This window comes from Solea senegalensis, linkage group LG18, assembly GCF_019176455.1.
Source record: "Solea senegalensis isolate Sse05_10M linkage group LG18, IFAPA_SoseM_1, whole genome shotgun sequence".
Classification (NCBI taxonomy): Eukaryota; Metazoa; Chordata; class Actinopteri; order Pleuronectiformes; family Soleidae; genus Solea; species Solea senegalensis.
The window spans coordinates 12,660,263-12,688,199 of NC_058041.1; the positions used below are offsets into that span (position 1 = coordinate 12,660,263).

The 27,937-nt window shown below is 39.6% G+C and overlaps 1 protein-coding gene across 1 annotated transcript; it reads right to left on the minus strand.

Annotated features, from left to right (window-relative positions):
* Positions 1 to 27,215, minus strand: LOC122759061 (vinculin). Its single transcript, XM_044013557.1, has 21 exons — positions 26,849 to 27,215; positions 16,541 to 16,611; positions 14,310 to 14,460; positions 12,751 to 12,859; positions 12,249 to 12,371; positions 11,934 to 12,094; positions 8,861 to 8,951; positions 8,591 to 8,738; positions 6,895 to 7,048; positions 6,618 to 6,793; positions 5,877 to 6,067; positions 4,932 to 5,131; positions 4,232 to 4,360; positions 3,968 to 4,117; positions 3,716 to 3,824; positions 3,310 to 3,612; positions 3,084 to 3,208; positions 2,776 to 2,961; positions 2,485 to 2,688; positions 2,273 to 2,377; positions 1 to 1,480 (listed from the first exon to the last, which is right to left on the minus strand). The coding sequence occupies exons 1-21, from the start codon at positions 27,014 to 27,016 to the stop codon at positions 1,334 to 1,336; spliced, it is 3,201 nt and encodes a 1,066-aa protein (XP_043869492.1). The 5' UTR covers positions 27,017 to 27,215; the 3' UTR covers positions 1 to 1,333.
* Positions 27,216 to 27,937: the final 722 nt, after the last annotated feature.

Genomic DNA, 27,937 nt, shown 5'->3' on the forward strand with positions numbered 1-27,937 from the left:
TTGAATCCAGATCTTTTTATTTGTGGAGAGGACAGAAACAGAGGGCAGTGGATGGCTGCAACCATGATCAAAAAATTATTTAAAAAATACTACAAAATATTTTGTCACAATGAGAAACATTTCTTATCATTACAAAATACCAATTCATCCCATTTTTATATTTTTTTACAAGAAGCACTTCTTGTTGTAGCAACATATCTCCATCATATGCGTCATATCACAAAACCCATATTTCACAAATATATTTCACTGACACAAACATTTGGTATCAATGATGGTCAGTGATTGAGCAGCAGATGTTAACTATACTTGACAACTTCACTGCTGTATGAACAGAGCAGCAAACTTACTTGATTAAAAGTTGCCGGTGGATGTGACGCTAACTTAAATGTTTGTGTTTAGTGAAATAATGGGTTTTGTGATATGAAGACGAAGTGACATGCATTTCTGTTTTCAGAGTCGGCCTGAAGCTAAAGCAAACTAAGTGCCTGCACAAGCATGTTTATCACATGTGATCTCAAAGCAACATGTGAACTATACCTAGAATGACTTGAATGCAAGCTTACATGTGTAGTTTTCATTCTTATCTGTAGTAGAAATTGTAGTTATTTTCTTTTATTTGTCCATAATAAGTAGCCCTTATACTCAATCACTGATCAAAGAAGAAGAGCTAACTCTTCAAAGATCACGGCAGACTGTCTTTGGCAGAACATTTGGAAGAAAATAAACATTTGTTTATAAAACGTAAGATAAGGAACAGTGTTTTTCTCTTTTCACGTGATAATAAAGAATAGTGTAAACAGACATAATACCACTGAGTATACTTAGTGTGTGCTGAGCGTAGGTCTATACTGGACTGTAACACCTTCTAAAGTTAATGTGCTTTTTCTAGCAAAGGTGAACGACTGATAATAATATTTATCAGTGCAAAGATATAAAAATGCCTCTTGAGAAATTATTTAAATTTGACTTTCTGTGGTTTGTGTCCAAAAGAGGGCATCAACAATCCACCTTACATTATATGAAATCCAAACTAATCAAAATATATATATGTTTCTGGGAGTTTTGTCAAAACAATCTTTAAACACATTTTTACACGCTTTAGAAAAAAAAAAAAGACGTTCCCAGTAAGAATCTAATCGTAACTCGTACTGATCGTCCCATTGTTTACATTCTACTAGAACAGCAACTGTTACAGACAGGACATGGGACAAATAGACAAACCCATATTAGAGTGAAGGGCACAGAGCTTGGTTTAATATCTGTCCACTCAGTGTCCCTCTTGGACAGCTGGACAGAACCAGCAGGGGGCAGAGGAACAGTGGCCTGTCTCTTACTGGTACCAGGGGGTCTTCCTGACCCAGTGGAGGGTGAAACCTGCATCTGTCCGGATCTTAATGGAAGCTGCCTCGGCCTCTCTGACCGTCTCTTTCACAGACTGCATCAGGTTCTGAGCGTTGTGGACCAACATCTCAGTGGCCTTGTGGAAAAGTGGAGAAAAGAGAGAGTTAGTGATGGATTGTCGAGGAAATGTGTGACTTCATGTGGCTTACTTATGTCTCACAGGTGGTTAAACATTGGATTTCACAAGGCCTCTTTGATAATAGTTGACATTCTGTATATTTCTGTATAAGAAATTCCCATCTTCTGTACGGCTTTGCAATATGATGGACCAAAAGAGTCTCCACTCATCCCGACATGACATGTTGACTGCTCACATGTAGCATGAGAAAATGTGTGGAAGATGCCAGAGGTGTTTTTAACCAAGGCACTTGTGGGCTTGTGCTTCTGTTAAGAGACGACTGAATTTGCTGCAGCCTTAACTGAATTAATAATCAAATTCAACTAAGAAATGAAATTCAAAACAAAATTCCCCCATTCTATCACTAACTACTGTAATTCATGAGCTTGATCTGGGTGACAGGAAGTTCAAAGCTTATTTCAGAGTAGGCTAAACCCTGTTTGACCTACTTATTTGGCCCAAGTATAAAAAGACGCACTTGCATTTGGAGTTTTTTTTCACACATAAATGGACATAGAAGGCTGTTTTGCATCCATGTCAGTTTAAAATAATGAATATTATGTGCACACGAAAGGCACTCAATGTGAACAGCCCCTGTTGTAATTTTCCCTCCCATTTTGGTATATACTGAATTGTTACTTGGTACTTTTTTGCAAGTTTTAGTTGTACCTGAGAATCTTTTTTTGACAATGGTTTCATCAAATAATGGGGATCTTATAATACATTCAGTAAAGAAAAAAGACGGCGCACCTGCTCTGACTCCTCTTCGCTGATGTTGGTACGACCCAGCATAGTGGCCTTGACTGTGGACAGGATTTTGAGCTGAGTGCTGATGGTGGGAATCCGTTCACACACCTGAAACGAGACAAGAAATTTGACACTAGAACATTTAAAGCTGAGTCTTACACAGTGAAAGGCCACAAAAAAGCCTTTGTTCAACCTCCTGACAAAGACAAACTGACCTGGAGCAGGTTGGTCCGGATACGCTTGTCAGTGCACTGCTTAGCCACTTCCTTTGCCAACCGTGTGACTTCATCAGAAGCCTTAGCGATGTCCTTGGCGCACTGGATGAGGGCACGCTTGTTTCCACTGCCACCACGCACCAGACGTGACATTTCTGCCATGAGCAGGGCCATTCGTTTGGCAGCACCAATGATGTCATTTCCCTGGAAGGCACAGCAAAGGAAAACAAAATTAATACAGTAGCAAACACCGTCAAAGTACAGTCAAAGTCTATGACTGCATCCACTTACTTTGCTGGACCACTTGCGAGCTTCATCGTGGAGCTGCCTGGCAGCTACCATCATGGGCTCGTTAACCATATCACCAGCCTTCTGTTCAGGGAACTCCTCATCTTTCTCCTCTGGTGGAGGAGGTCTAGGAGGAGGAACCTCACCCTCTGGAAGAGGAGGCTTGGGTGGTGCTGGTTCATCATTGAGCTATAATAATGAGTCAAAGTTTAGCACGTAAGTCATTTTGGACAATAAATAAAGCAGTGTATAAATTATTCAACCATCAACCATTAAATAATAAGGAAAAAATAGATCTTAGATAAACTTACATTAAGCTGATCCAGTTCGGGAGGAGGTGGTGGGAAGTCTGGCTCTTGTGGCTGGAAGGCCTCCCTGACCTTTGCCACAGCACCAAGAATCTTATAACCTGAGTCCAGGAAGCCCTTCTGAAGACCTGGTGATCAAAACAAAAACAAAAAAACATTACTAATAACTACAGTGTTCTAAATACATATAAAACACAATCTTAAAAATCCATGAGCATCAGTAGCTTACTTGGATCTTGGATATTTCCTGCCACTGCCTTAGCGTTCATCACCATGGGGGAAATTGTCTGGCTCAGTTCATCAGATGCAGCCTTCACCATCTCCCTGAATTTAGGATCCTCAGAATTCTCCACCTCTCGCTTCGCCACCAGGAGGATGCGATTGGCTCTGCGGGCGATGCTGGTGGCACCGGCGACCAACATCTGAGGTTGATGGTTGGTCATGGCCACACGGCACTTATCCAGGTCCTTCTTGATGGCCTCCTCTGAGGCGTCCAGTAGAGATTTGGTGTCGATGGCCTCGTCCACCAAACCTAAACATTCCATAATGTGTTAATACAGGGGTTTATAGCGATAGGTTCAACTTAGAAATGATGAGTGATAAAACATCTTTATGGTGCTTTCTTTATGCATCACCTGTCATTTTTTCCACATTGTCAATCCACTGATTCTTCATGGTTTCAAAATGTTCATATGCAGCTTGGTTGCCAGGGTTTCTCAGCAGGATACGAGCAGCGGATACCACCTAAAAAAAAAAAAAGCCATTAACTGTCAGTCCAAAGACTTAGCACAAGAAACAAGGACCACTTACAACTCTGTGCCAAAAATGCAGCGTGAAGGGCAGACAAACAGACACAGATACAGTATAAACACTAAACTGTGGCATACTTGTGGTGTCAAGTCTCTTGTTGACTTGACGGCAGCCTGAATTCCCTCCACTGTGCTCTTGTTGGCGGTACCGACAGCAGCAGCCTTCTCTGCAGTGGTGCCAAGCTTATTAGCATGATTCTCAAAGTTGGCAGCCCTTTCGTCAAAGACCTACACATGATCAAATCAAACAATTACCCAAGTGCACTTACAAAAAATATTAATATGACAACCAGTGAAGGGGCCTGTGAAATCACAGTGGAGCAGAGTGACTGCACCACTGACCTCATCTCTGTTGGGGGAGTCCATAGGGGCGGTGGCGGCCACTGCCAGTAACTTAACAGGGGTGGTGGTGTCACTGAAGATGTCAGACACTTCCTGAGTCATCGCCTCTTGCATCTTCCCTTTCAATTCCTGGAAGGAGAACAAACATATATTACAACTAGTCAGTACACGCATGGTGTCTCATTAGATTAGTGAGGCAGATTTGTTCTTATTGAGTTTGAAGAACTTCAAATGAAATACATGTTTGTATTAAATTAGGGCTGCAAATACTCCATTGGCCTCAGCCGATCGGAGGAACAGGGACATGGCAAAATAAAACAGAGATTTTTCTGATTAAAATACCTTTGTGATTATTTGCGGATTTGATCATTTGATTATGTAATTTGTACAAAGAGCATAATTCAAGACATAGGGTGCAAACATTTCAATGACAGTATTATATATTCTACTCAATCACATTTAATTTTGATGACTTTTTAACAAAGAAATATTCTATAGAATAATAGTATATGGACTTCTATCCAACTTTGATTGTAGAACCTTTATCTTAATTCCCCACTATTGCATTACCAATGTATTTCTTCCACCACTGGTAACCAGCAGAGGGGGTCGTGTGACTGTCTCCCTGCATGAATCCTGATCTACAGTATCATAGCGAAGCAACAGGTCTGAATGGAAAGGAGACTGTGAATCATCTTACTTTCAAGGCCCCCTGGAGCTGCTGGGCCACAGCACGTGCTTGAGGGGAGTCCCCTTCGCCCCGGGCAGCCAGGTCGGCCAGCTGGGCCATGAGCTGCTCCACCTGCTCACACTTACCCAGCAGCTCTTGCCTGTATGGACCGGGCAGAGCATTAGCAAGCCTGCGGCCCTCTGCCACCAGGCCGCGGATAGCAGCTTGACCTGGAAACACACAAAGACACATATGTTGAACATTTATTAGTTATTCAATCTGCACACATCACAAAGAGCAAATATGTATACGAAATTTGACATGAAGTCATGCTCTGCTTCTGCTTTTTTGTATGAGAACCTAAATAAACCTATATATACACAGTATTTGTATAATTTTAAAGGCAGTTCTACTGTTTTCATACATAGCAATCTACATGAGAAATAAAGAAAAAATGTGTTTCTAATAATCTTAGGTTTACAGTGATTACATCATCCAGGACAGACATAATCACTTTGAGATGTTACATTTTCCATAAAGGACAAATGCATCTGAAGAGATGGACACCCCTGGGATAGTATCGCTGCGTGATAAATAACATTAAAAAGTAACATCTTTTACATTCCTTCGTCAATAGGCTGCTTGTGCACTTGGTGAATAGTTTCTAAAATGTGTTATTTCATGCGTCTTTGAGGTTAGCACTTCCTTCATTCTATTCAGGGAACCAGTAGTTCTAAGAAACAGTCAGCCTGCAGATGATGGTTCCGATTTAAGGGAGCCGGGCCAAAACCAGACAAGAATGAAAAAATATGTTTGGGAAAAGTGTTGCACAATATCAAGTACAGTGGTAAGCATCTTGTACACAAAGTGGGTGGACTGTAATTTAGCTAGAGGAGCTGTGGAAAGAATTTAAAGGAGTGTGAGAGAAAGATAAAGAGACTTGAGGAAGTTGGTTAGGATGGAAGCCAGACTAACCAACACCACTGTCATCCACTGTAGGATTGTCAATCCAGCGCTGTGCCTGCTCGATCTTTCCTTCCAAATGTACAGCTGCCTTTGCAGGCCTACTGTTGGCCACAGCCTTGTTGGTCTTGGACTGTAGGTTCTGCAGAGCTGTTGCGATCTGTTTAGCCAAAGCTCTGGCCTCTGGAGTATCACCTCTGCCCCTATAAGGAAATAAAAACAGCAAAAAGATATGAGGTGCATTTTATCACGGGTAGGCAAAAAACGTCCATCAGTCTGAGACTGCTTTTGCCCTAATCTTAAGTAGTTTGCATAAAAAGTAAAGAAATATTTTATACTTTGAAGACCAGTGGCTCATACTGATATAGATTGCATCTATACTCCCACAGATAGAAAAGATGTGAATGTTGCAATAGTAGCTTTTACTGCAGGCTATTACTTTTCATTTTTACAAGAAGACAATAATTGCAAACACATGGAGGAAATCCCGCAATTGCCTCCCTCACAAATTGTCAGAGAACAACTTTCAAGTCAGAGTTGATGCACAGTACTGCACAGATTTTTCATTTTCTACTGCATGCATAAAAAAACACCAAAAGTGTTTCCTAGCAACAGATGATGAAAATATTGAAATGTGAAAGCAAACCAGAAGGCTAAAATCCAAAGGCTGGTTACAATTAAATCCGGGCACTCTGAAGACAAAATAATTAAAAACAGCATTAGCAACAGTCTCATATTTTAAACAGCACTTACTGTTTTCTGAGATCAGAAAGCTTAGCTGTCATAGCGGCGATCTCTCCAATAGACCGCAAAATGTCATCTCTTTCTTTAGGATCTTCACACATGTCTGCAATCTTTTTGGCCTCAGTGAGCAGGGCCCTGATGTTCTCCTCTCCCTCTGGACTGCCGTTAGGGTCGGCAAGCCAGTTCTGAGAAGGAAAGAGACATTAAAAACACACCAGTATAACATTAAAAACTTTTAAACTGAGGTTTGAATCCAAACATTTTTATACTTGGGTTAATAATTCACCTGTGCAGCATCAATTCTTTTTGCAATCGCCTGTTTGGAGTTAGTCATGGCTTCCAGTTTGCGAGCAGCATTTTCCACCTTGCCAGTTAGCACGTCAAGGCCTTGGGAAACCTGCTGGGCCTTCTGCATGGCGACTGGTGATGCACCCTGACCTCTGAGGTGGAAAAAAAGACACATGGGTTTCACTATCTTCAACATACAGGCCACACGCACACGTTTTGGTGCTTGTTATTTAATGTACTTTTATATATGTATGTATATACACATATATATATATATATATATATAGATACATATATAAGTGGCCTTCACATTCTAGAACATATGTTTCTTTGTTTTTGTAGTTGTGTAGTTGTGTAGTGAAACACATGCCCTGTCAAGTTTGTCCGTTTGTTGTTGTTTTAGAAAGTAGAAACATGGCAGCTCAAGGTGGCAGCCTCTGTACAACAATGCACTTGATAAAAGTACAATTGAAAGGCTTATTCTAAGGCTACAAAAACAAAACTATTTTTACTTTAAAGTTCCAGAGCAGAACATCTATAACCCCCTGTGGACTTCTGAGTAATAACCAAAACAGTGCAAGCTCCATGACCTACTTTTTTGTCTCCTGCCCATCCCCACTCTCATACATACTCATGCACAGATATATATATATAGAGAGAGAAGATAAAGAAGCTGTGCAGTTTCTACAGTGCTTCGGTAAGTTATCTGTTGTCTTTTAACATAGCGATACTTGTCCATACTGCATCCAGGAAACTTGGAGCTAAGTGGTGAAGGAAACAGCAGCAGTGGTTATTGGCACGGGTGACTGTTCAGGAAGCGCTTACATTTCTTTGCATTCTGTTGATAGAGCACGCATTTTCACACATTTGCGAGAAGCAAAAATCCTGATCATGATTGTGAAGTCCTGCCGAACATCCAGGTTTATTTTTGGAAAGCACTTCTGACATGTTTCATGGGCGCTTTGTAGTGTTTTCAGGCATAGTTCAACTGCATGAAGCGGTCTCGTTTTAATCACACCCTGTGCTTCTTCAAACTCTTCTGCTCAGTCACTCTGTGCAACAGGGTAATGTCTCCACAAACACAAAACACTGTCACACAAAGAGAAGCGTGCAGAGCAGCAAGGCTTAATCAACATTGTGTGAATTCTTTACACAATGCTTAGAATGTGGTGGACATTTGTTAAAAGTTGCACATTTATACACATTAGTTATTATTCACATTTACCAACCTAAATATGGGTAGTATATTCAATTTCTGCCAATAAACCCTTATAAATGTTAGACACCGGACCTTTAAAGCTCCTCCTGTCTATTTCTAGACAAGGCTCAAAAGCATATCTCAGTTTTCAGAGGAGCAACATAACCAGGGTTAAAGTAGATTATAGATTAATACCAGGCAGCTGTTTTTAATCTAGCACAGGCTCCCTAGTGACAAAGTTCTTAGCAGAGGAATATCACTTTCACACTATAATCTGCCAAATTACGTTTACTGCCATACACTTGCTACCCTTTGTTGATGAAAATTAAACCACTATTCAGAGGTATTTATCAACACAGCTGTATTAAAAAAAACCCTAAGAAACATGCAGCAACAGAGCATGAAACTGTAATGAATGGAACATGATCTGTGTAAAACAGTGAATTATCTTATTACAGTGGTAACAGATGAAGCTACAGAGTACTTTTTGTTGTACCTGGCTCTCATCTCAGACACCTGGTCAGTCATCTGGCCCAGGGTCTTGGCTGTGCCCAGAATATCCCGGCGCTCCTTTCCAGCACACAGCTCACCAACTTTCCCAGCTTCATCGAGGATCTGTCGAATAGCCTGTTCACCTTGGTCCCCTTAATGCACAACATGCACCAGTTAGACACGCCAATAATGTCACTTGATTCAATTGGGGTTGTGGCTTCGGATGTAATTAGCAGCAGAATGAATAGATTGAGGGAGAGCACATGTTTATTACCTGGTTGAGCATGTGGATCCCTCAGCCAATTCTTAGCCTGAGCCATCTTTGAGTCGATGAGGCCCAGAGCCCTCTTCATGGCCTCTGTATCCTTTGGGTTTAAAAGACAGAATAAATTAACTTTTAAAAAGGAGTCAATCAATGGTCTTTTGTGTACCATGTATTGGTGAGCTCTTGATAAATCATGACATGATCATTAGCAACACTGAAATTTCATGTTAAGGGTTAATTTCAAGTTCATTTTCCTGTTCCATGTCATTCAATTACAATCCTACTTATAAATCAAGTCATGAGTTATTGATTTTCTTGCGTAAGTTGCGTATTCCAGATGTTTTGGCTACATGGCGTTGCCATAATCAAAACCAGTGTTTAGTTTTCCAGCAAAAACAAACCCAAACAAACAGTACAGTCCATGAGCACATCACTAACGTGTAAGGTACAGTAATGCATGCAATTTACACCAGTCTTTTCCATCGTCATGATGGAGCATTTCATGTGATAAGAGCCAAATGTGTTTCCATTGTATCTCAATCGGACTGGATAGAAATACAACAATCTGTGTAACAGAGGCTGACTTTGACAATGAGTCCACTCATTGTCAAAGTCTGACAAACAAAGCAGAGTCCTGTGGGACAAGGAGCAAAGCAGGAGACCACAGGGAATAAGTGAGTCATTGAGTGAGTTTGTGTTTTGTTTTTTTGTGGTATAATAAACAGGGATTCAGAAAACAGATTCTTTACAATGCAGCTTCATTTCAGCAAGTGTTTCAGAGCAAATCAACAACACACTATTCATTTTAAAAAGAACCCCGATGACATTGACATTGTCAAAATGAAAGAGAACAACCAGCGCATGGGTTTGCATAACTGGGAGTGTGGAGTAATAGAGATGAAGAAAAAAACAGGAAGTACTAGAGAGGTGTGGAGTTACATCATCAGAGCTGTGTGGGTGCATTAGTCTACTGTTCATACTTGCACTGCTATAGGTCTGTCAGCAACCAAAGATTTAGGAGGACTGCAGTCATTTTAAATGCATTTTTTGTTCCAATAAACAGAGAGACATGGTTTGGTTTGTGACAATAGCAAATGGGGATCATATTGGATTACAGGGAATTTTTAGTGTTCATTGAAACAAGATTAGTGAGCAAAAAGTACAGACTCCATTGAATTAATACTAAAAAGAAATTAGTAAACATTCAACAAAATCCAAATCAAATTTTCCATGTGTCTTCCTCTTATGACAAATTAGGCTAAAACCAGGTTATGCCAGTAAAGTAATATGACCCAGCTGAGAGAATTCTCATGAATGGATGACAATGACACCTAGATCAATACTACATGAGTCAGCTCAATCAATAACCAGAAAAGCTGAGAACATGTGTATGCCGAGGTTCAAGTGACATAAAGGAATGACACACAGATATTGATACCAAGTCGTTAATCAATTAAACAAACACTACATTCAGCAACATTTCAGAAATGCAATTTTAAGACTTTCAAAATACTTCAATGCAGTGGCTGTAAAACAATATCCAAGCTGCTGATTTATCTTATAGGTAGATGACCTGAATGTTTAACCTCACAACAGTCCTGCTGCAAAAAAAGCACACAATGGCACCACAAAGCAAAAGACAGCACACACATCTGTCAGACATGCTGCTGTGCAAACAGGGGGCGAGAGGAGTGAGGCTTACCTTCTACAGGGGGTGAAGAAAGAAATAAACAGTAAAAAGAAAGGGAAAGTGACATAAATACAAATGTTTAACTGGACACACCAGCTGAGACCAACAAAGAAGTTTCGACACAGAAAAGAGAGGCACAGGAAGCCATTTAGATTTCACTCAATTTGTTGATTGAGCAAAGGCTTTCAATTCTGAAAGTAGATGTTTTCAACAGATAGAATCTATTGGATTTAATGAAAAGGTTCTATGCTTGGGTCACTATTGTTTATTTTTTTAAGGTTAAAAAAGAGGATCATAGTCAATACAAGAGATCTAAAGGTGGATAGTGCCATTTTATATCCATATATAATTTAGATTTGTTGCCCAGATGTTTTAAAACCAACTGATTGATATTAAATTCATGGCATTAAAATAGAACAAAGCTTCCACAGAAGTTTCTTTTTGTCATTTGTCATTTTCTGGCTTGATGACAAGCTGTGCTTCAAAACAAGTAGTTAACTGAAAGCAAAAGAAAAATAATTAAGGTACAAATATTTCGAGAACAGTTATTCATTGTGTCTTCTGAACTTTAGATGAGTTTCATCTAAAATGTTTGGTCTCAGAAAACCAAGTTTTGCAATGACATGACAGGAAACTGGCAACAATCATGTTACGCTTGTGTAATCAGACAGTCATTTGTATGTCACCATTGACTGATATAGAGGAGTTTGATGTATTTGACGTGCAATGTCTATTACATGGTGCATACATTTTCATGTTTTGATATTGTACTTAAGCACTGTCATCGGGGCATCCTTGCTAAACAGAGCTTAATCTGAATGGCCTTTTAAATCAAGGTAATAATAATTTGGAGCATTGGAACAGGACAAAAGCAGAACAAGCAGAGCAGAAAACACAGGACACCAAAGATTTACCAACTACAAAGAGACACAAAGAAAGTTAAAGCATGCCAAATTTAATCTAAGCTTAAAATTCTGCATTTCTACTGTTACACCTGTAAACTTTAAAATATTGTCTCCTGGTAAAATAAAGTGAATGTATTTTGTTAAAAAGAAACAAAGCCACTCTGGGAGATTGTCAAGAAAAAGTATGTGCAATTCTGCTCATATAACACCAACACAAGTTGTGATACTAGGGTGGGGTTGCTCAGTGGTTAAGACCGATACCCTGGGTGCAAAAGACATCATGGTCGCAAGTTCAACTCCACCCCTGGCAGGTTGTACTTTGGATAAAAGTGACTGCTAAATGACATGTAATGTAATGTAATACTTAAAGATACATAAACAAGGCCAAAGAGACTCTTTTTCTTCTCTTATGATTATAATTAAGTGTGACTTTCATGATCATAAACATACATTCAATGTTCTGTATATATTGTATGCATGTATGTACCTTGTTAGCCCAGGCGTCCTCGTCCCAGGATGTAAGCTGCAGCACTCTGATGATCTCGTTAATTTCAGCACTCATCTTCTCAAAAGTGAAGTTACGGTTCTTCAAGGCCTCTTCTACACCCTGGCTACCAGATGTCTTGGTTGTCACAAATATTTTGATACCTGCAAAAAACAAAAGAGAACTCAAAACTCAACATATTCTCATTCAATAATACCAACCTAAAATACTGTGTGACAAATGTGCATCTTTGATTTATATTTAAAAAAAAAAGACAACAACTAATGTGGATTGAAGATAAAGTAGTGTTTAGTTAACCTGAGATGAGAATAGGCAGTAGCTCTTTGACTGTGTTCATGGAGTTGACTAGCATCACTCGATGCTCCTGGTGGGTCAGCTCCTGCTGTCGCTCATCGATCATCTTTGCCATCTTTGTCATTCCTACACAAAGGCAACAAAACAAGCAAACATAAACGCAAAATAAACGTACATTTAAACAATCAATTGAGCTCAAGTGTGATTTCATAACAGTGCTTGGACAAAATGTGAAAAGATTTAGAGAAGTTATTCATCATGCAAATGGGATGCATAAAAGTACAAATATTGACTATTTTAACCATGTGATGAGGACAGTTCTTTAGACTGATTGCATGTAGTTTATCACACTTTATGTAGATAGGACGTTCACTTGAAATTATTATTGAATTTCAAATTGAAAGCCAATTCACAAAATGTTGCTTATATTTAAAAAGCACACTGTTAACTTGGAATATAGAGAAAGCAAAATATAATATTTCGCCACTGTGATCAAAACACTGACCTGGTCCTAAGTTCTTTGTGTAGGTGATCAAATCCTCCATAGACTCCACCACCTCTGCCACGGTCAGGTATTCAAGGATGCCTTTGCACACACGAATAATTTTACGCACCTGTGGTAATGGTGAGATAAAATAACAAAAGATGTCATTTCAAAAAAGAGACTGTGAAAAAACACAAACAGTCTGGTTTCCATGACTTCAGAGGACATTACATTGACTTACCAGAGACTACTGGTCTAACCTTAAGCTTAACCTAACCATATAACATGGCTTAACTTTAAAATATAATAATTTACATGAATTGATTGATATAGGAGTGTGTAAACAGATTAGTAATACCTCCTCACACACACACACACACACACACACACACACACACACACACTCCGTCTAATTAAATTCTGACTATGTTGCCAACATTCCAGGCTCTTTGTCCTGCATCACTCGCAGCTTCATGATAACTGCTGGAGTCACCACCCCACTATACAGAGCGATCCCTGAACTGAATTTGAAAAACACGACAGCATGACTGATGGATGACTCCTGCTGAGTCCTGCTGACTGCTGCACACAGCGCTGGGACACCAGCCTGATGTCAGCTCTCACAGAGAGAGAGAGAGCTGATCTGCAATTTTTACCGTCGGTCCCCGAGAGGACAAAAAGAGTGGACCTGATAGATTCTATTCCTGCCTGGTGGAAGATGAATGAATGTTCCACATGTGTGTCTGCTATCTTTTTCCACTCCCCTGTCTCATTTAGGAAAACTACAGTACCCAAGGGTAATGCAAGAATGGATATTGTCCTTATTCCAGAGCAGAGGAGCCTGTGGTGGTAGACCTCTGCTCCACTACCTCTGTCTATTAAAAGGGACATTAAAGCTCTTCCAGCTCAGCTACTGCCTAATAAAAATACAGTTGCAAGCTTCTGTATAACAGCTATGCTCTGTTGTTTCCAGTCATCATCAAACTTGGTTGTTTTTTATAGTTCTGATTTGGAGACTCTTAAGCAGCAGCAGAACCTACATACTGTGAGTTTAAATGTGCTTTATGGGAAAAAATAAAAGTAAAACATTAGCTAATATTTACTTTTTAAGAAAGAAATGAGGACAAAACTGACATTTCAATACGACTACTTTACGAAACATCAACTTTAAATATAAGACGTGTCTAAATTGAACAATGAAAAACATGTCAAAGTACATGTTAGCTGACACCATTCTGCTCTAATGATTTATTAATGCAGTGAGAGCACAAGAGACAGGGAAATCAATGCTTCCACCATCAGGAGTCTCAGTAAAGCATCAATGAATTCACATATGTTTCTGAAGTTGGGGTTATATGACCACCACATCATGAAAAATGAAGGAAAACTGACCAAAATGGACGAGGTGCGCTGAAGTAAACCTTGAAAGAAAAACATCTAGCTGGGTTACAGAATCAATATTCACTTCCTGCAACAACTTCTGCATTCTGCTGTTAAACAACTTCTGCAATATGTTGTTTAACAGATGTTTAAAATAAAATAAATTAATGAATGAATGATGGAAGTGAATAAGTGAATACCTCAGCTTCATCAAAAGTAAGGAGCAGGTCAGATGTGCCAGAGAGAATGCCCCGGGAGCCATCGATGAGATAATCCCGAGCAGGAACAGAGTATGGATCGGCTTTCAGCATTGAAGCAGCCTGCACCAGCTTAGTGCATGCGTTCTCCACTCTGGGAAGAACAAAACAGAACTGATATGAGGACCAATAAAAAAAACCCATGCTGATGATACAAAGCATTTCAGGAGCAAGATGGAAATAGCAGTAATAAGAGCCTGGTCATAACCTGCAGAAACAACTGTCTTGGTTTCACCCAGATCAATAGATTTTTCCCTACAGAAGGAATGAATTGTGAACTTTGTAAAGCAGTATCAAAACCTAAAAAAGCTTTTTTCTGTCATACATTCAAAGTAATTAACCAGGTTGCATGTGACTGTAACTGATACTAGATGAAATCCAAAGAAATTTGATTAAAAAAATGTATTTTAAGAATAACTGAAAAATCTTCTGTTGTACAACAGTTCTAACACCATGTGATCACAGCATTTACTTAATCTTTCACCTTCACCTAGTTACACCTTTAACAATAAGAAGAGGTTGGACGCTGTAAGGTAAAACGGCTCATATATTGTACAGATTGCGGTGAATTTAGGCGATATAAATAGAACTGATTTAATGCACATCTGCACTTATGTTAACGTGGTCTCCCAGGATGCTACTTGGACCTCAGCATGTGGCGCTCCCCTCTGGCTGGCACTGGCCCAGTTTATCTCCTGCTCACACAGAAATATAAATGATTGCCTCCTGGGTGTGAGGCACTCGGTGACCTCCAGAGCAACAAAAACTGCAGGCTCAGGCTTCTGTAACGGTGCCATACATGCCACCTGCATAGCATCATAACGGCCATATTGCACAGTGAAAGGCCAACAAGCCAAGGAACAACACAATTCCCACAGTATACTAACTTGCTATTTTAGCCTTCATGCCAAATGTTGCCACAGTAACATGTCTCTATTTTGTCTCTATTTTATTTTACAGTTTTGCAAGTTGCAATGGGGCCAAACACTAAGAGCTCAGTTTTATTCTGGACAAGCATACAGGCTATGACCTGACATCGATGTTGACTTGTGCATGTATTTGCTGTGGCACAGCGAGTCAGCAGTGTCCTTCAGCGTGCACAAGCAAGTAACAGCCATGCATTAACCGGACCCCGACAGACACTATATTTAGTGGAGGAGATGCATTCCAGCACTAGTGCTGATGGATGACGACAGGGTGACGATTTGACTTTGAGGCGCCAAATGTGTTCAGCCTGACAACCTGTGACTGCCAATGTGTTTCATCCCTGACCTTGGGGGAGGGAGGGCTCTCAGCACCCGCCTCTACCTCCCACCACTCTCTTCTTTCGTGTAATAATGATCGGTACAGACTGATATGGACCAACAGCAGCTGGGCAAAAGTTAATGATTTACGAAGATGAGGATTCCACAAAACTTTATTTTGTGTCAGATTTAAGGTTTCAATAGAAAAAGCAGCAACAGCAGCAGCCAGTGGCTCTTGTCTATAAAGCCATGTACACTATGGGTTTGTGGCTCTTCTTCTCCAGCTTAAGAAAGCTCCTGCCTTGACCAGGATGTATCTAACTAAATTACACCAGGACAAGACTCTGAGGCACATAACATTCCATGTCTGACCTTTGTTTGAGCACAGTCAGCCATTACTGCAACAGATAAAGAGAGAAAAAGGAGCCAAAGAGACACTAGTGGGTTCCACAATATGTAGAGATGTTTCCACCAAGTGGCAGAGTGAAGTTCAGTTTGCCAATGTACAATTTGAAATGGCAAGCCCTCATTTGGCTGGCGTTTCCAAAGCGGGGTGTGTTACCTGGAGAGCGTGACATGATACTAGTACAGTAAAGCCCGCCAATTAATTCAACAAAAAAGATGAATGCAACACAATAAACACTGGCGTGTGTGCTGACTTCATTAATTAAGAAGAGAAACTCAACTATTGTTGAATCATTTGTCTGTTGTGGCATATTTTGTATTTTTCCCATTCCATTTCCATTGATGCCCGTAAATGACAATTCTCGTGTGACCAATCAAAGGGGCCTGAAGATTTGCCAATTAATAATTGAACCAAACTGTACTACTTGGTGGAAAAGGGGGTAATTATTTCATAGAACACATTTGTAATGTATTGTACTGTACTGTAAGAATTTGAAGTGTGCAAAGTAATCCTTTGGTCCTTACTTGATGAAAGCTGGAGGCATGTCCCTTTTCATGATCTGGTCCTCTGTGGTTTGTACAGTATCCTTCCCCACCTGGAGATCATGAGTGAAAAGTAAGTCGCAGAACAAAAGGTTTCATGTCATCACTCAAACACACAACATGACCAAAGTATAAATTATGGATAAAGGTCAACATTTCCAAATAATGTTTTACTACATTCAAGTTTGGTTGAGAAATTAGGATGAATATAATAATTTCCAAAATAAATATTTGCTTTAAGGACTTGATCATTTATGCTAAACAACTCTAATTGACATGTTGGCACAAGTTAATAAATGCAAAACAAGAAAGTGGTTTCAAATTGACTTGACTTCATTCCCCATTTCATGTCTCTCAGAGGAAGCCAGACATGTGAACGTGACACCCTGGACAGACGATTGACGCAATTCTGTGTCAGCACTGAAATGATGTACAATCACATTCACTTTCATACAAGTTACAGGAGGACTGAAGGAGGAAACCTCTGCCTTTTAATCATGGTGATAGTAATAAGGGCAAGGCAACCAGATATTTCAAACTGTAATGACAAGGTTAAAACTGCCATCATATATCATCATCACCCTGCAGTCTTTGTGACTATAAAAGGTTTCAGTTAAAGATTTTTCCTTTTTTGTAAATGCAGTAAATTGTGATCATATGATTTTACCTCTGCCAAGGAGGTTACTTTTTTGGCAATGTTTGTCTGTTGGAAGCAGTATAACTCAAAAAGTGAAGGGCTGATTAGAATTACATTTATTTGAGGGATTCAGGACTTTCTTTTTAATTGTTAACTGTAATTTTCCTGTTCAAATCATAAAAGAGTAGAAGTCAGAGAGTGGTGGAAGGACACTATATGTCTATGATTTGTTTGTCTATATCGCATTGTTACATCTGTGCTTAAGCAACACAAAACAACCAAAATAACAAATCGATTTGCCGCCATCTTATTAGGGATCCTCTAGTTACATTAAATGTGATTGAGGTTATAGTTTAAAAATTAGGTTATGACCAAAACCTGTTCATTAAATCATAACAAATGCTTTAAACTCATACAGATAGATTGCTGTTTTTTAATAAGAGGGTGCTACATGTTCTTTTATAATGACCAGCCAGTAGGCTACTGTTTCATATTTAGTTACTGAGGAAGCATGGGCTGACAGACAGACGGACACACACACCTCCATCCTCAGCCCTGATGACTAGCGCATCAGTCATGAGGATTCTGTATCAGTCAACACTTCAAGCTTTGGCAGTTGCTCAGTAATGCTTTACGTTTACATCTATTACAGAGCACTAATCCCACTTGAGCACACATTTTATATATCAATTGCGTATTAATCTGCTGGACTGTTCCCACAAATGTCCTCTTCACAGAAACTCTTTAATCATGCAGTTTTCCAGGAGGATGTCCTGTTACTTGTCCAATGAACCGATATTTCAACGAGGCAGCTGTTGGTGGTGGTAGTGGGGGGGTGCAGGTCTCTGCACAGTTATAATGTGTAAAGCAGCTGAACGCCTCCTTCTCCTTCAAGTGCCAAAGTGACTCACCTCCCCCACCGTGACCTCAGCTCTGTGGGGAGACATAGTTCACCCACGTCAAGATGCCAATGGTAAGCGATCACACATGTTCGTACTGGCACACCAATTACGAGTGGGTGAAATGAGGTGCAATATTTAATTTTAAATGTTCCATTATTATTATGACCAAAAAATACGTTAACAGTCGCTGTCACACCGAAATTGTTCACCGATATCCATGTGCTGAAATATCTTGTACACGCTGACAGTGACCACTCACTGAAGCTTTAGATAATACTGATATGTACAGAGCAGAAATTAAACAAGGGCTGTGTATTGGCAAGAATCTGGTGATATGATGCACATACCAATACAGAAATAATAATAGTAATACAATACTAAAATTGGGATACTAATTACAAACTTGATAATATACTGCATTTTTAAGTGATTTAAAAAAAAAACTCTCACAGTAAAGCTAACAATGCTACATGCATAAACAATATATTGTTGTCTTTGTCTCCAGAGCGGAGATGCAGGAGGGGTCAGAAAACTACTACATTTGCATATTTAAACAGTGATTCAAGGAAATCTACTCACATTGATGTAATTAAGGAAAATAAAGGAATAATATAAAAATGTTAGCTCATACTGGGCGGATGAAAAAAAAATCTGAAATTATTATTTTCTTCTTTGGTAATTTAGGATGTAGTCTTGAGGTTGTGGTGTGGAGAGGCTGTCAGCATGTCTGACTACAGGCAGGAGCAGAGTCATTCCAGATGGTTGACGTGGAGGCTGAAATGGAGCAGAGACATACATCTCTTCACTCTCTTACTCACCCGACCAGAGGGACTCTTGTGTAGTTGAAGGGTTATAAATTAGGGCCAAAGGTTGAGCTAAACTAAAACTGAACCTTAGCAGAGGCTGTGCACCTCAGAGTGAAGAGGAAGCATACGTATGCCACCCTGACATTCCACCGCTGTTGGCGCTTAACAAGAGCCAACAGTGGCTAATGCTGCCCTGTCCCGTTCAAGAAGGGCTACAGCACAGGGAAAGAGGGCACAGGCAGAGCAGTGAACATAAGTGATGAAGGAGAAAGTAAAACAAATGTTACAGACTATACAACACACTACACTGGTTGAAGTAATAACACTGTCTGGCCTTGGACAGGGCGGGCTTTGCAAACAACATATATTTTAGTCTTTTTGTATAGTGTACCCGAGGCAGAAAAATCAACTGCCAAATAATGCACCTTCAGCTGGTATTTCACAAAAAATGTGGGAAATGCAGAAGATGCAACTTTGACCAATATAAATAATCCCTGCAGGGATGACATGCAGTCTTCAATAAATATTAAGGCCATTAAACTTAACAGTGAAATTTAAACATCTAACACACTTATGACACTAGCACTAATTGACACATAAATAAATATCATAACATATGAATGCACCAATGAAAGTATTTCAAAGCAACATACTTATTAAAATTAGAGCTTTAAAATAATTTCCGATACATCAATGACTGACAATAATATTAAAAGTAAGAATGGCACTAGTTTTCATTGCACCCAGAACTTCTTTCCTTGCACTTTGAATATTTGGTGAGTGGGTAGGAACACGATGTGAAGTGTCAGACAGTTGTCTAAATTAAACAGTTGTTTAATGACTTTTTTCAAACACTCCGTTGTGGCAAGTTTGCTATGTCGACTGCAGGTCCAGTGTTGATTCAAGTCTTGGCAGCTATAAACTGTGAAAACATCATCCCCAATAGAAAACTTGCTATGCTTGTTTGTCCAATCTGAAGACAGAATGGGACCACTTGGAAGATTTGTATGAGATCAAGTCAAGTTCAGACATGACCTAAATTAAACAAACGCAGAAAACAGATTGACGACACTGAAGGCAAACAATGATGGTGCCAAGTGTGAGCTAAATTCAACATGTGCAGAGTCATATTGAATGAAGCCTCTTGGTGTTTTATTCATCAGATCATCTCTATCATCCTGTTCCTGCTCCATGCAAAGCCTCTTCCTGCTGTGTGAAGTTCAAAAACAGACCACAACCAAAGACTGATCCAAACTATTTCCTGCAAAAAATAGAACAGTGACTCAAGTTTATAATGTTGTTGTTAAGCAGTTTTTGCTACTTGGCTATTTTTGAGCCTCTGTCAGGATCATTTTAACTACTGACTCAACGACTGGTATTTTTAGGCAACAGATTAACAGTTTGCTCTGACAAAAATAAAAGATAGTAAACATGTTTATTAATAGTAAACAATTTAGAAGGCCAATAAACTGTCCATTTGAGATGGGATACTTGCTTGATCTAACAATCTGTTTAAACTACAAGACATTCAATTTAAAATAAAAACTACAAAAACGTAGGAAAAAGAAAATCACATCAGTGCTGGAAAATAAGTGTTGATCACTTTTCATTATATTTGAGTCAGTAAAAAACAGCTTGGCAGGCTGATGTGATAATTGATACTGCGGAGTAAGGACAGAAAATGGCAAAGACAGGAAGTGATAGCATGAGGGTTTTGAGGTTTTGAGCTCATTCCCACAATCCAAAACACAACATAAATATATCTTTCCTTGAATACATTCGAGGGAGCCACTTCAAAGAAGGGCATTTCTTCACTTCCACAGTCTTTGTAAAATCTTTTCCTGAGTCAGAGTCATTTCTTTCAAGTTGTCACGTACAGCGTTTGCGGCTGACAGTCCCATTTGCCATTTTTAACTGGAGTGGAAACACTGACAATCTTTTGACCATCCAAGAGGGCTGTGTGGAAGTCCTGTGTTGTGGAGTAGCTTGATAAAGTGGCTGCTCCTTTAGAACAGACTGGGCTTTGTTGACAGTGGCCCATTGCTGTGCTCGGAGAAGAAAGACTACACTGAAAGTCTCAAGGCTGCCAAGACACAGTCCGTCTTTCACATGATGGGTTGCTTTACACAATGCTGCCGTAATTGTGGTGCCCACAAAATTTATGATGGCAAAATTCTCGCAAGCGCAGTCACCGCTGCCCTTAGCAATAAACTGTATATTATCCTGCACACAGGTTTATGTCCTCAAAAGTGCAACTCAGACACTGATCCTGCTCTAAGTGACTTTGTACTGCAATCCGATGAGACTTGCTCACACAAACTGTTGTTTCAGCACTCCATAAGCTTCCCGTGATCAATAGTCTCTGCAAGTGCTCAGTTTAGAGATATCAAACGGATTTTAACAATAATGAATCAGAGGGGCGACAAAGAGGTTGCTCTTAAGGTCACAACACCTTTATCTTGTATCTCTCAAGTGGTGTCAAATGTGGCTTATAAATTGGGCTGAGGATGTTGCTACACATGGGTTGTCCAAGGTGATGAAAGATACAAATCAAATGGCCCGCTTTGCCGTGGCAAAATAGACCCCGCAACCAAAGAGAATATATCACAGCTGTCCACTTCGTGTTACGGGAGCTTAGCAGCTCAGACAAGGGAGCAGAGCTCATCAGTTTAAATCCTTCTCCTCCTAAAAAGAAGAGAGTCAATAAAGGCTCAGATGAGCTGTCATTTTCCACCAGGAGGAGGACCACAAAAACAAAACAGAGGTAACAAGAGATTACTTTTATTGTGTGGGTTGAAACGGAGGATGCAGTATCTACTACTTCATTCTATCTATTTTAGAACATATCTGAGAAGTGACCACAAAGTTTCCACCTATGTGATGCAGCAGTAGTTTCAAAAATGTTCTAGATTTAATTCTCACTAATTAGATGTTAATTTTAATTTTGTGGAAAAAGTGAAAGCCCCTGTGTTTTTAATTATCTGTCATGGTCTGTAGCTTCACACATTTCCCTGCTGAGGTAGAGGGGTTTCCCTTCACTGGCTTGCACTCCCCACTGTTCCCGAGAGGAGCCGACAGCTGCTGGGTCTTCCTGACTTGGCTCTCGGCTTTTCCTCATCATTTCAAAACTCCATTGCAACCTCCTGGTCTGATAAAGTTTCATCGTAGCAATAAAAAAATATGTCTTTCGATGCAGTGTGAATCCTTACAACAACGATGCAAGATGATCTATTTGCTTTGGAAACGACACAAGCGCTCCTTGTTCTTGCATCATTACCGCGATGCCAGAATATGTGTTAAAAGATTTCGCTTGACAAATTGCAGGAAGCTGGAGTACAAGCTAATAGGAAGTGTTTTGTTTTGTACACTTTTAAGCACTTGAGTTAATGAATAAGTTTGTTTCCCATCTGTAAAGGATTAAACAAGTAAAGGATTACTATATAAGACCTCATCAAGCACTGATGGAACAACAGAGTGCTTGAAAATCTCCTTAACACAATGTCTTTTTCTTTATTTTGGAAAAAGAAAACCTGCTGAAAACTTCCATGTGTCCTGTTGCCGTTCCCTGAACAATGAGTGAACTTCTTTACAAATAAAACAAGTACTGCACCAGTAATGTCAGCAAGATGGTAACCAAACTGTAACAGTACAGCAATGTAAAGGAGCATCTCTACATGACACGTGAGCTTTCTGGCCTGTGCAAACAGGAAGACAAACTCTTCCTGCTTTATCCGTTCCAGGACATCACTGGCATTCTTTTTTTATTCCACGCCTATAAAAGGAGCTATAATAATCATGTAGTACAACAGGCCTGAAATAAACAGGGCCTATATCATGTATTCAGAAGACTGACAGACATAGAGAAGCATGTTGTTCTTTCATTTGGACCAGAAGGAAAGTATTTTAACACAGAATCGCTTACTCAGTAATCTACACTTGTATATTTTTGACAGCAAACATATACTAACTGAACTTCTTGAAGACATTTCACCTCTCATCCACGAAGCTTCTTCAGTTCAGAAGAGAAATCTACAAGGCCAGTTGCTACTGATTCAATGACATTTGCAGAATAATGACTCAGTCGTCTGAAAGCCTACAGATAAACAGAAATTAGACTCTAAATGTGTGACACAAAACCCTTTTCACTCCTCAGTCTCTACCTGAAGCTTCAACCTTCAATAGACAAAACTAATGATCCATAGGCAACACAGATGCATAACATTACAAAGAAACCAATGTTGCCAATGACTTTTTTTACAGCTCAGCAGGTTTTCACCTCTGTCTCTTACTCAGTCTGTTACTCTCTGTTAATGAACACAGCATTTCTCACATTTTAGTAAAGTGGAATAGTCAACTACTGAAGCCACATTCTGTGAAAGAAGACCCAATGAAACATGTGTCATTGGTGAAACGCTTATTGCATACATTGATAAAGCTGACAGACTGTTGTGGATCTATCTTTTCTCTGTGAGGGTCTGCTGATTGATAATATCACTTAGTACTTCACTAAAGCTGCACATTCAAAGGATTTTACTCAACACCTCTCCCTCCCCCTTATCAAGCTAGGATGCATTCCAGGAAACTATGCACATTCCTCACATTCATCTTTAATTGAGATCCTAAAACCGGAATCGGAAGAAGCGGAGCACTTGTGTCTGTTTACAGACTGAACATAGTTAACACTTTAAGTCAGTTAGTGAGGATCACACTTTCATCTTCAAGAATCTGGAAAAATACTATTAGGCCTTTTTGTGAAGTGAAGCATTTCAAAGTCTGCACATTTATCACAGTTCAGTAGCTCTCCTGAGACAGATTTAGACACCGAACATCGTCCTACAAGTTTATCATTCTCTATTTTTGTCCAGCAATGCAAAGCAGGCTGATAAAAAAGGTACAGCCATTTGTAACCCACTTTCATTCAGAGTCTCATGTCATTCCAACCCCCTTTTCATTCTGGTTTCATCTTAAGTCAGACTTTGGTGAACTTTGTGTTCAAACCTTGGGCTCAAGAGATTCTGAAGATGATTCATGAAGAAGGCCGTCTGTGTAACATGTGTTTTTTGTGGACTCCACAGGTATTAACATAGATAGCTTTTCTCTGAGTGTGTCTGGGGAAATGCAGACACACTCAGATAGCCTCGTCACTTTCCTTGCTTGAATATGAATTGCACCAGGAAACATGCATGATATGGCAATGACTTGGCAGGAAGTATTGGGTTTTTTTTCCAATTTCCTGTAAATATTTACTTGTCAGCAGTAACACAAAACAGAAAGATACCATACCACGTTATCTCATTAGCAATGTCTGACTCATACTACTCGTGGGACCCAAAAGAAAATTACATCTGATCCTTAACTTCAATGAACTCATAACACTGTCCATGTTGTCATGTTGCTACAGCAACTGGAAATAATTACAGGCCTATCCATTTATTCATGCCACTGTTGGAAACATCTGATCACAATTCTAGAGGATGTCTAGAGAGCCTGGATCATTTCACCCCAAGCTAGCTGTGGCTGCACAGGACATTTTCATGGGCCAAGAATAAGAGGCACTGTGACTTCATATCTTGATGATGTAATCTCAAACAAAGCACTGTTTCTATATTTAAATCTAGGGTCAGTAATTTGTTTCTGAGACAAATTTAAGTTAACAGCCTCCGTAACGCAAGGCCCTTGTCTACAGTACATACAAAATACTTAAGTCTAAGGCTTCAGAAACCAAACTATTTGTATTATATTATACACTGATGGGACACTCACGACTATTAAACACAGCTGCAATGTTTATGAATTTAATTCAAATTTCTAAATTATGAGTGCCATGTTCACTTGAACTCTGCAAGTATGCAGACACACTCATAGCAAAAGGTTGCATGTCTATTTTGAATTGCTAATGCATGCTTATTATTTACTTGAAGGAAAAACATGTACTTGTTTCTATAATGACCATTTTAAATAGATCTATGATGGATTAAAGTCTTTTGGTATCTGCTCAACATAACAGCGACAGTCGAGTATGTGCATCCACTTTGTTTACTTGTGAAACGGAACATAAACATACTCTTTCTAAACGCCTTACTACAACGTTCCTAAGAGGAAGGAAGTCTGGTTGGTGTCGACAAACAAATAGTATGTCTATGGCACATTGTGTGGGCCCAGGCACAGAGTTTCAGAGTGAGCACTGAGGAAAAACAAAAGGCATGGAGTGAAGTGGACTGGCATGCTGTGTTTTCTGACCACAAAACCAACTAGATAAATTATGGTGAATAAGGTTAAGCAATCTTTCTTAACTAAGCATTATTGACATAAGACCCCAGAGCAATTGTCCAAATGTAACACCCAACAACTGCCAAGGGTTGTGTGCCTGTCCAGGCTGTCAGAAACAACAACACACAGGAACTGTGTCAGCCTTAACATAGCTTCTATCTCCTTTACTTTAATATCTGCTGACACCTCATATCTGCTTGTTTTCAATAGGAAACTTGCCATTAGTTGGGGGACACATTTTCAGGAAATGATGCTTGTATTGGTTGGGGTGATTATGGTCACAATGTGGTTATGCGGAACAACATAGTGGTTAGGTCACTTTTGATTCTAAATATACCTGAAATTGTGGCAGCATCTGGTCAAAGGGGAGCATGTAATTTGATGGTTTTTTTTAAAACAGAACTACGAATTTATATTAATAGCCCAAGATAAATTATAATTGCTCCACGTGGGTAGAATAACACCATGTGTAACATCTAGCTATGGTATTGGTAATGCATTTGCTATGGTGCATTAAGAGTAACTTTTATAGAATATTTTTGGTTCAGTTTGCAAATTTGCAAAGTTGACAGTTCTGGTTAAATCTAAAGTGACTGGTTTATATTTGTGTTGGTGCATATCGAGTGTTTCTTCCACATCTGAACATTTTAATGGGTATGCTGTATTACAGCTCATATTGCAAACATATAATACTTATATTTCTTTAAGACCTCACCACAGACACAACCTTTTTGAACTGTTGCACTCTGGAAAGCATGTCAGAACTAATAAAGTAAGGATTAACAGGCTAAAAGAATTGCTTCTATTCTAAACGGAATAGAAGGCCTGAATCATCAAACTACCTTCGATGGTGGTGTTTGTGATCAGATCTGAGGATGCATTCAGGCCTATACTGTAAAATGTATGTTCGTACATGTATTTGTACCTCTTTAGGAGCTTTTCTGGCATAACCACTGACCTAGTCCTCATGGAAACCCAAACCTGATGAGTCAAACGCTCATTTACAAAGGAACTGGTTAAGTTTAGAGCTAAGGTCAGGCATTAGCTGGTTATTGTTAGGGATAAAGCTTTGGTCAGGGTGCCCAAATAAATCAAAGCCAATGCAATTGAAAAAGAAAAGCTGCACAAACCTGTTTATGTGTGTTTTTTGGTGATATTACTTCATATCACTGGTCTATAAAATACATTTTTAACTGTACCAACAAAATATAAATCTATTTACAAGTTTTGATACAAATCAGGGAAATCAACTGCCCCACTCTCTCTGATGTTTAGAGTATAAACTGGCTATGAGTTCATTCAAACTGTACTTCACAGAAAATAGTATGTGCATATGAACATGAATGAACAGAATGTCACTGAGCGTCTGTAGTCATACAAACCAGCAGCAGTGCCTACGTCAAGATATGGCAGTCAGGCAACAGAGGAGGCAGGGCATATTTTCAAGGGGAAAAGGGCGTAACTGCCCTTTGCCCCAAGTCTAGCAACTTCAGGCAACTTTAAAAAGCCTGCATACCTCTTAACCGGCATTAAATAAAGAAGTTAAATCAGCAAAATTCATATTCTGGTGAGTATTGTTTCCCTAAGCCCCCAATAACTTCAATTTGAGAGCGGACGGTGCGGGACAAAGAGCGACAGGTAGCCAACAACACACGCCTACGAGAAAGTTACTCACCCGGACCAGGTTGCTAACAGCCGCCTGCACGGCTGCGACCGGCGCGGTCAGATCTGGAATAGCTTTCCCGTCAACTTCACCTTCTTCGTGCATTATCACCAGATGGGATATCTGCTGAGCCACCGGCTCCAGGATACTTTCTATCGTCTTCGTGTGAAAGACCGGCATGGTGACAACTTCAGAGCACTATCCAAGAGGAAAAAAGTAATATATCCAACCACTTAAGGCGGTTTACTCCCAAACTTCCGCTACAAAGGCCTTAAAACAATCCCGGTAGCTTTCTTTTTTTTCTCCCAGGACAGTTTCACCATCCGGTGTGAGGACTACAACTACTCCCGTCAAATCATCGGCATGAAAAAACTCCCAGCCAGGGGGTGAGCGCGAGCCACGCCAACGTCAACGAGCATTGTCCGCCCTCTGGCCAATCAGCGAGCGGAGAGTAAATTCATCTGGCTTGTGATTGGTCAATGGAGGTGCATCTCAAACAAAAGCACCTCCCACTTCCACACAGGCAAGGTTGCCAGAAATCCGAGTGCTCCCTAAATTACGTAATAGATTCTCATGCCCTAAAAAGGAAAATATGTGTCTACCGTTTGTGAGAAGGAGATTCCAGCAGCTGTAAATTACTTAGTCAGAGCTGAACCTGGACCTGCGACTGACTAGAAATCATCTCTTATAAAACAAACATTCCCAATAAACTCAAATCACCCTTTGAAAAATTGTCCATTAAATAAAATTATAAATATCTCTTTGACTATTTATGTAAATGACTCATCTGAAAATAATCTATTGCAGTCTAGACTCAGTTAATCTTCATCTGTGAGTTGTTACATACAAGGAGTTTAATTGGATATACAGTAACAAGGAAATGGGAGTAAAGAGTAAAAAACGTAGGATCAGCAAAATAAAATGAAGGCAGATTAAGGAGATAAACAATCGCTTTACAAGAATGGATAAAGATTAAACAGTAAAATATGAATTTAAGATGTAAGAGTGGAAAATACACAATAATAACATCTGGAAAAGTGTGTTTACATTTGTGCAGCAGTTGCATGTGATGTCAGGGGAGATGTGCAAGGGATGTGCACA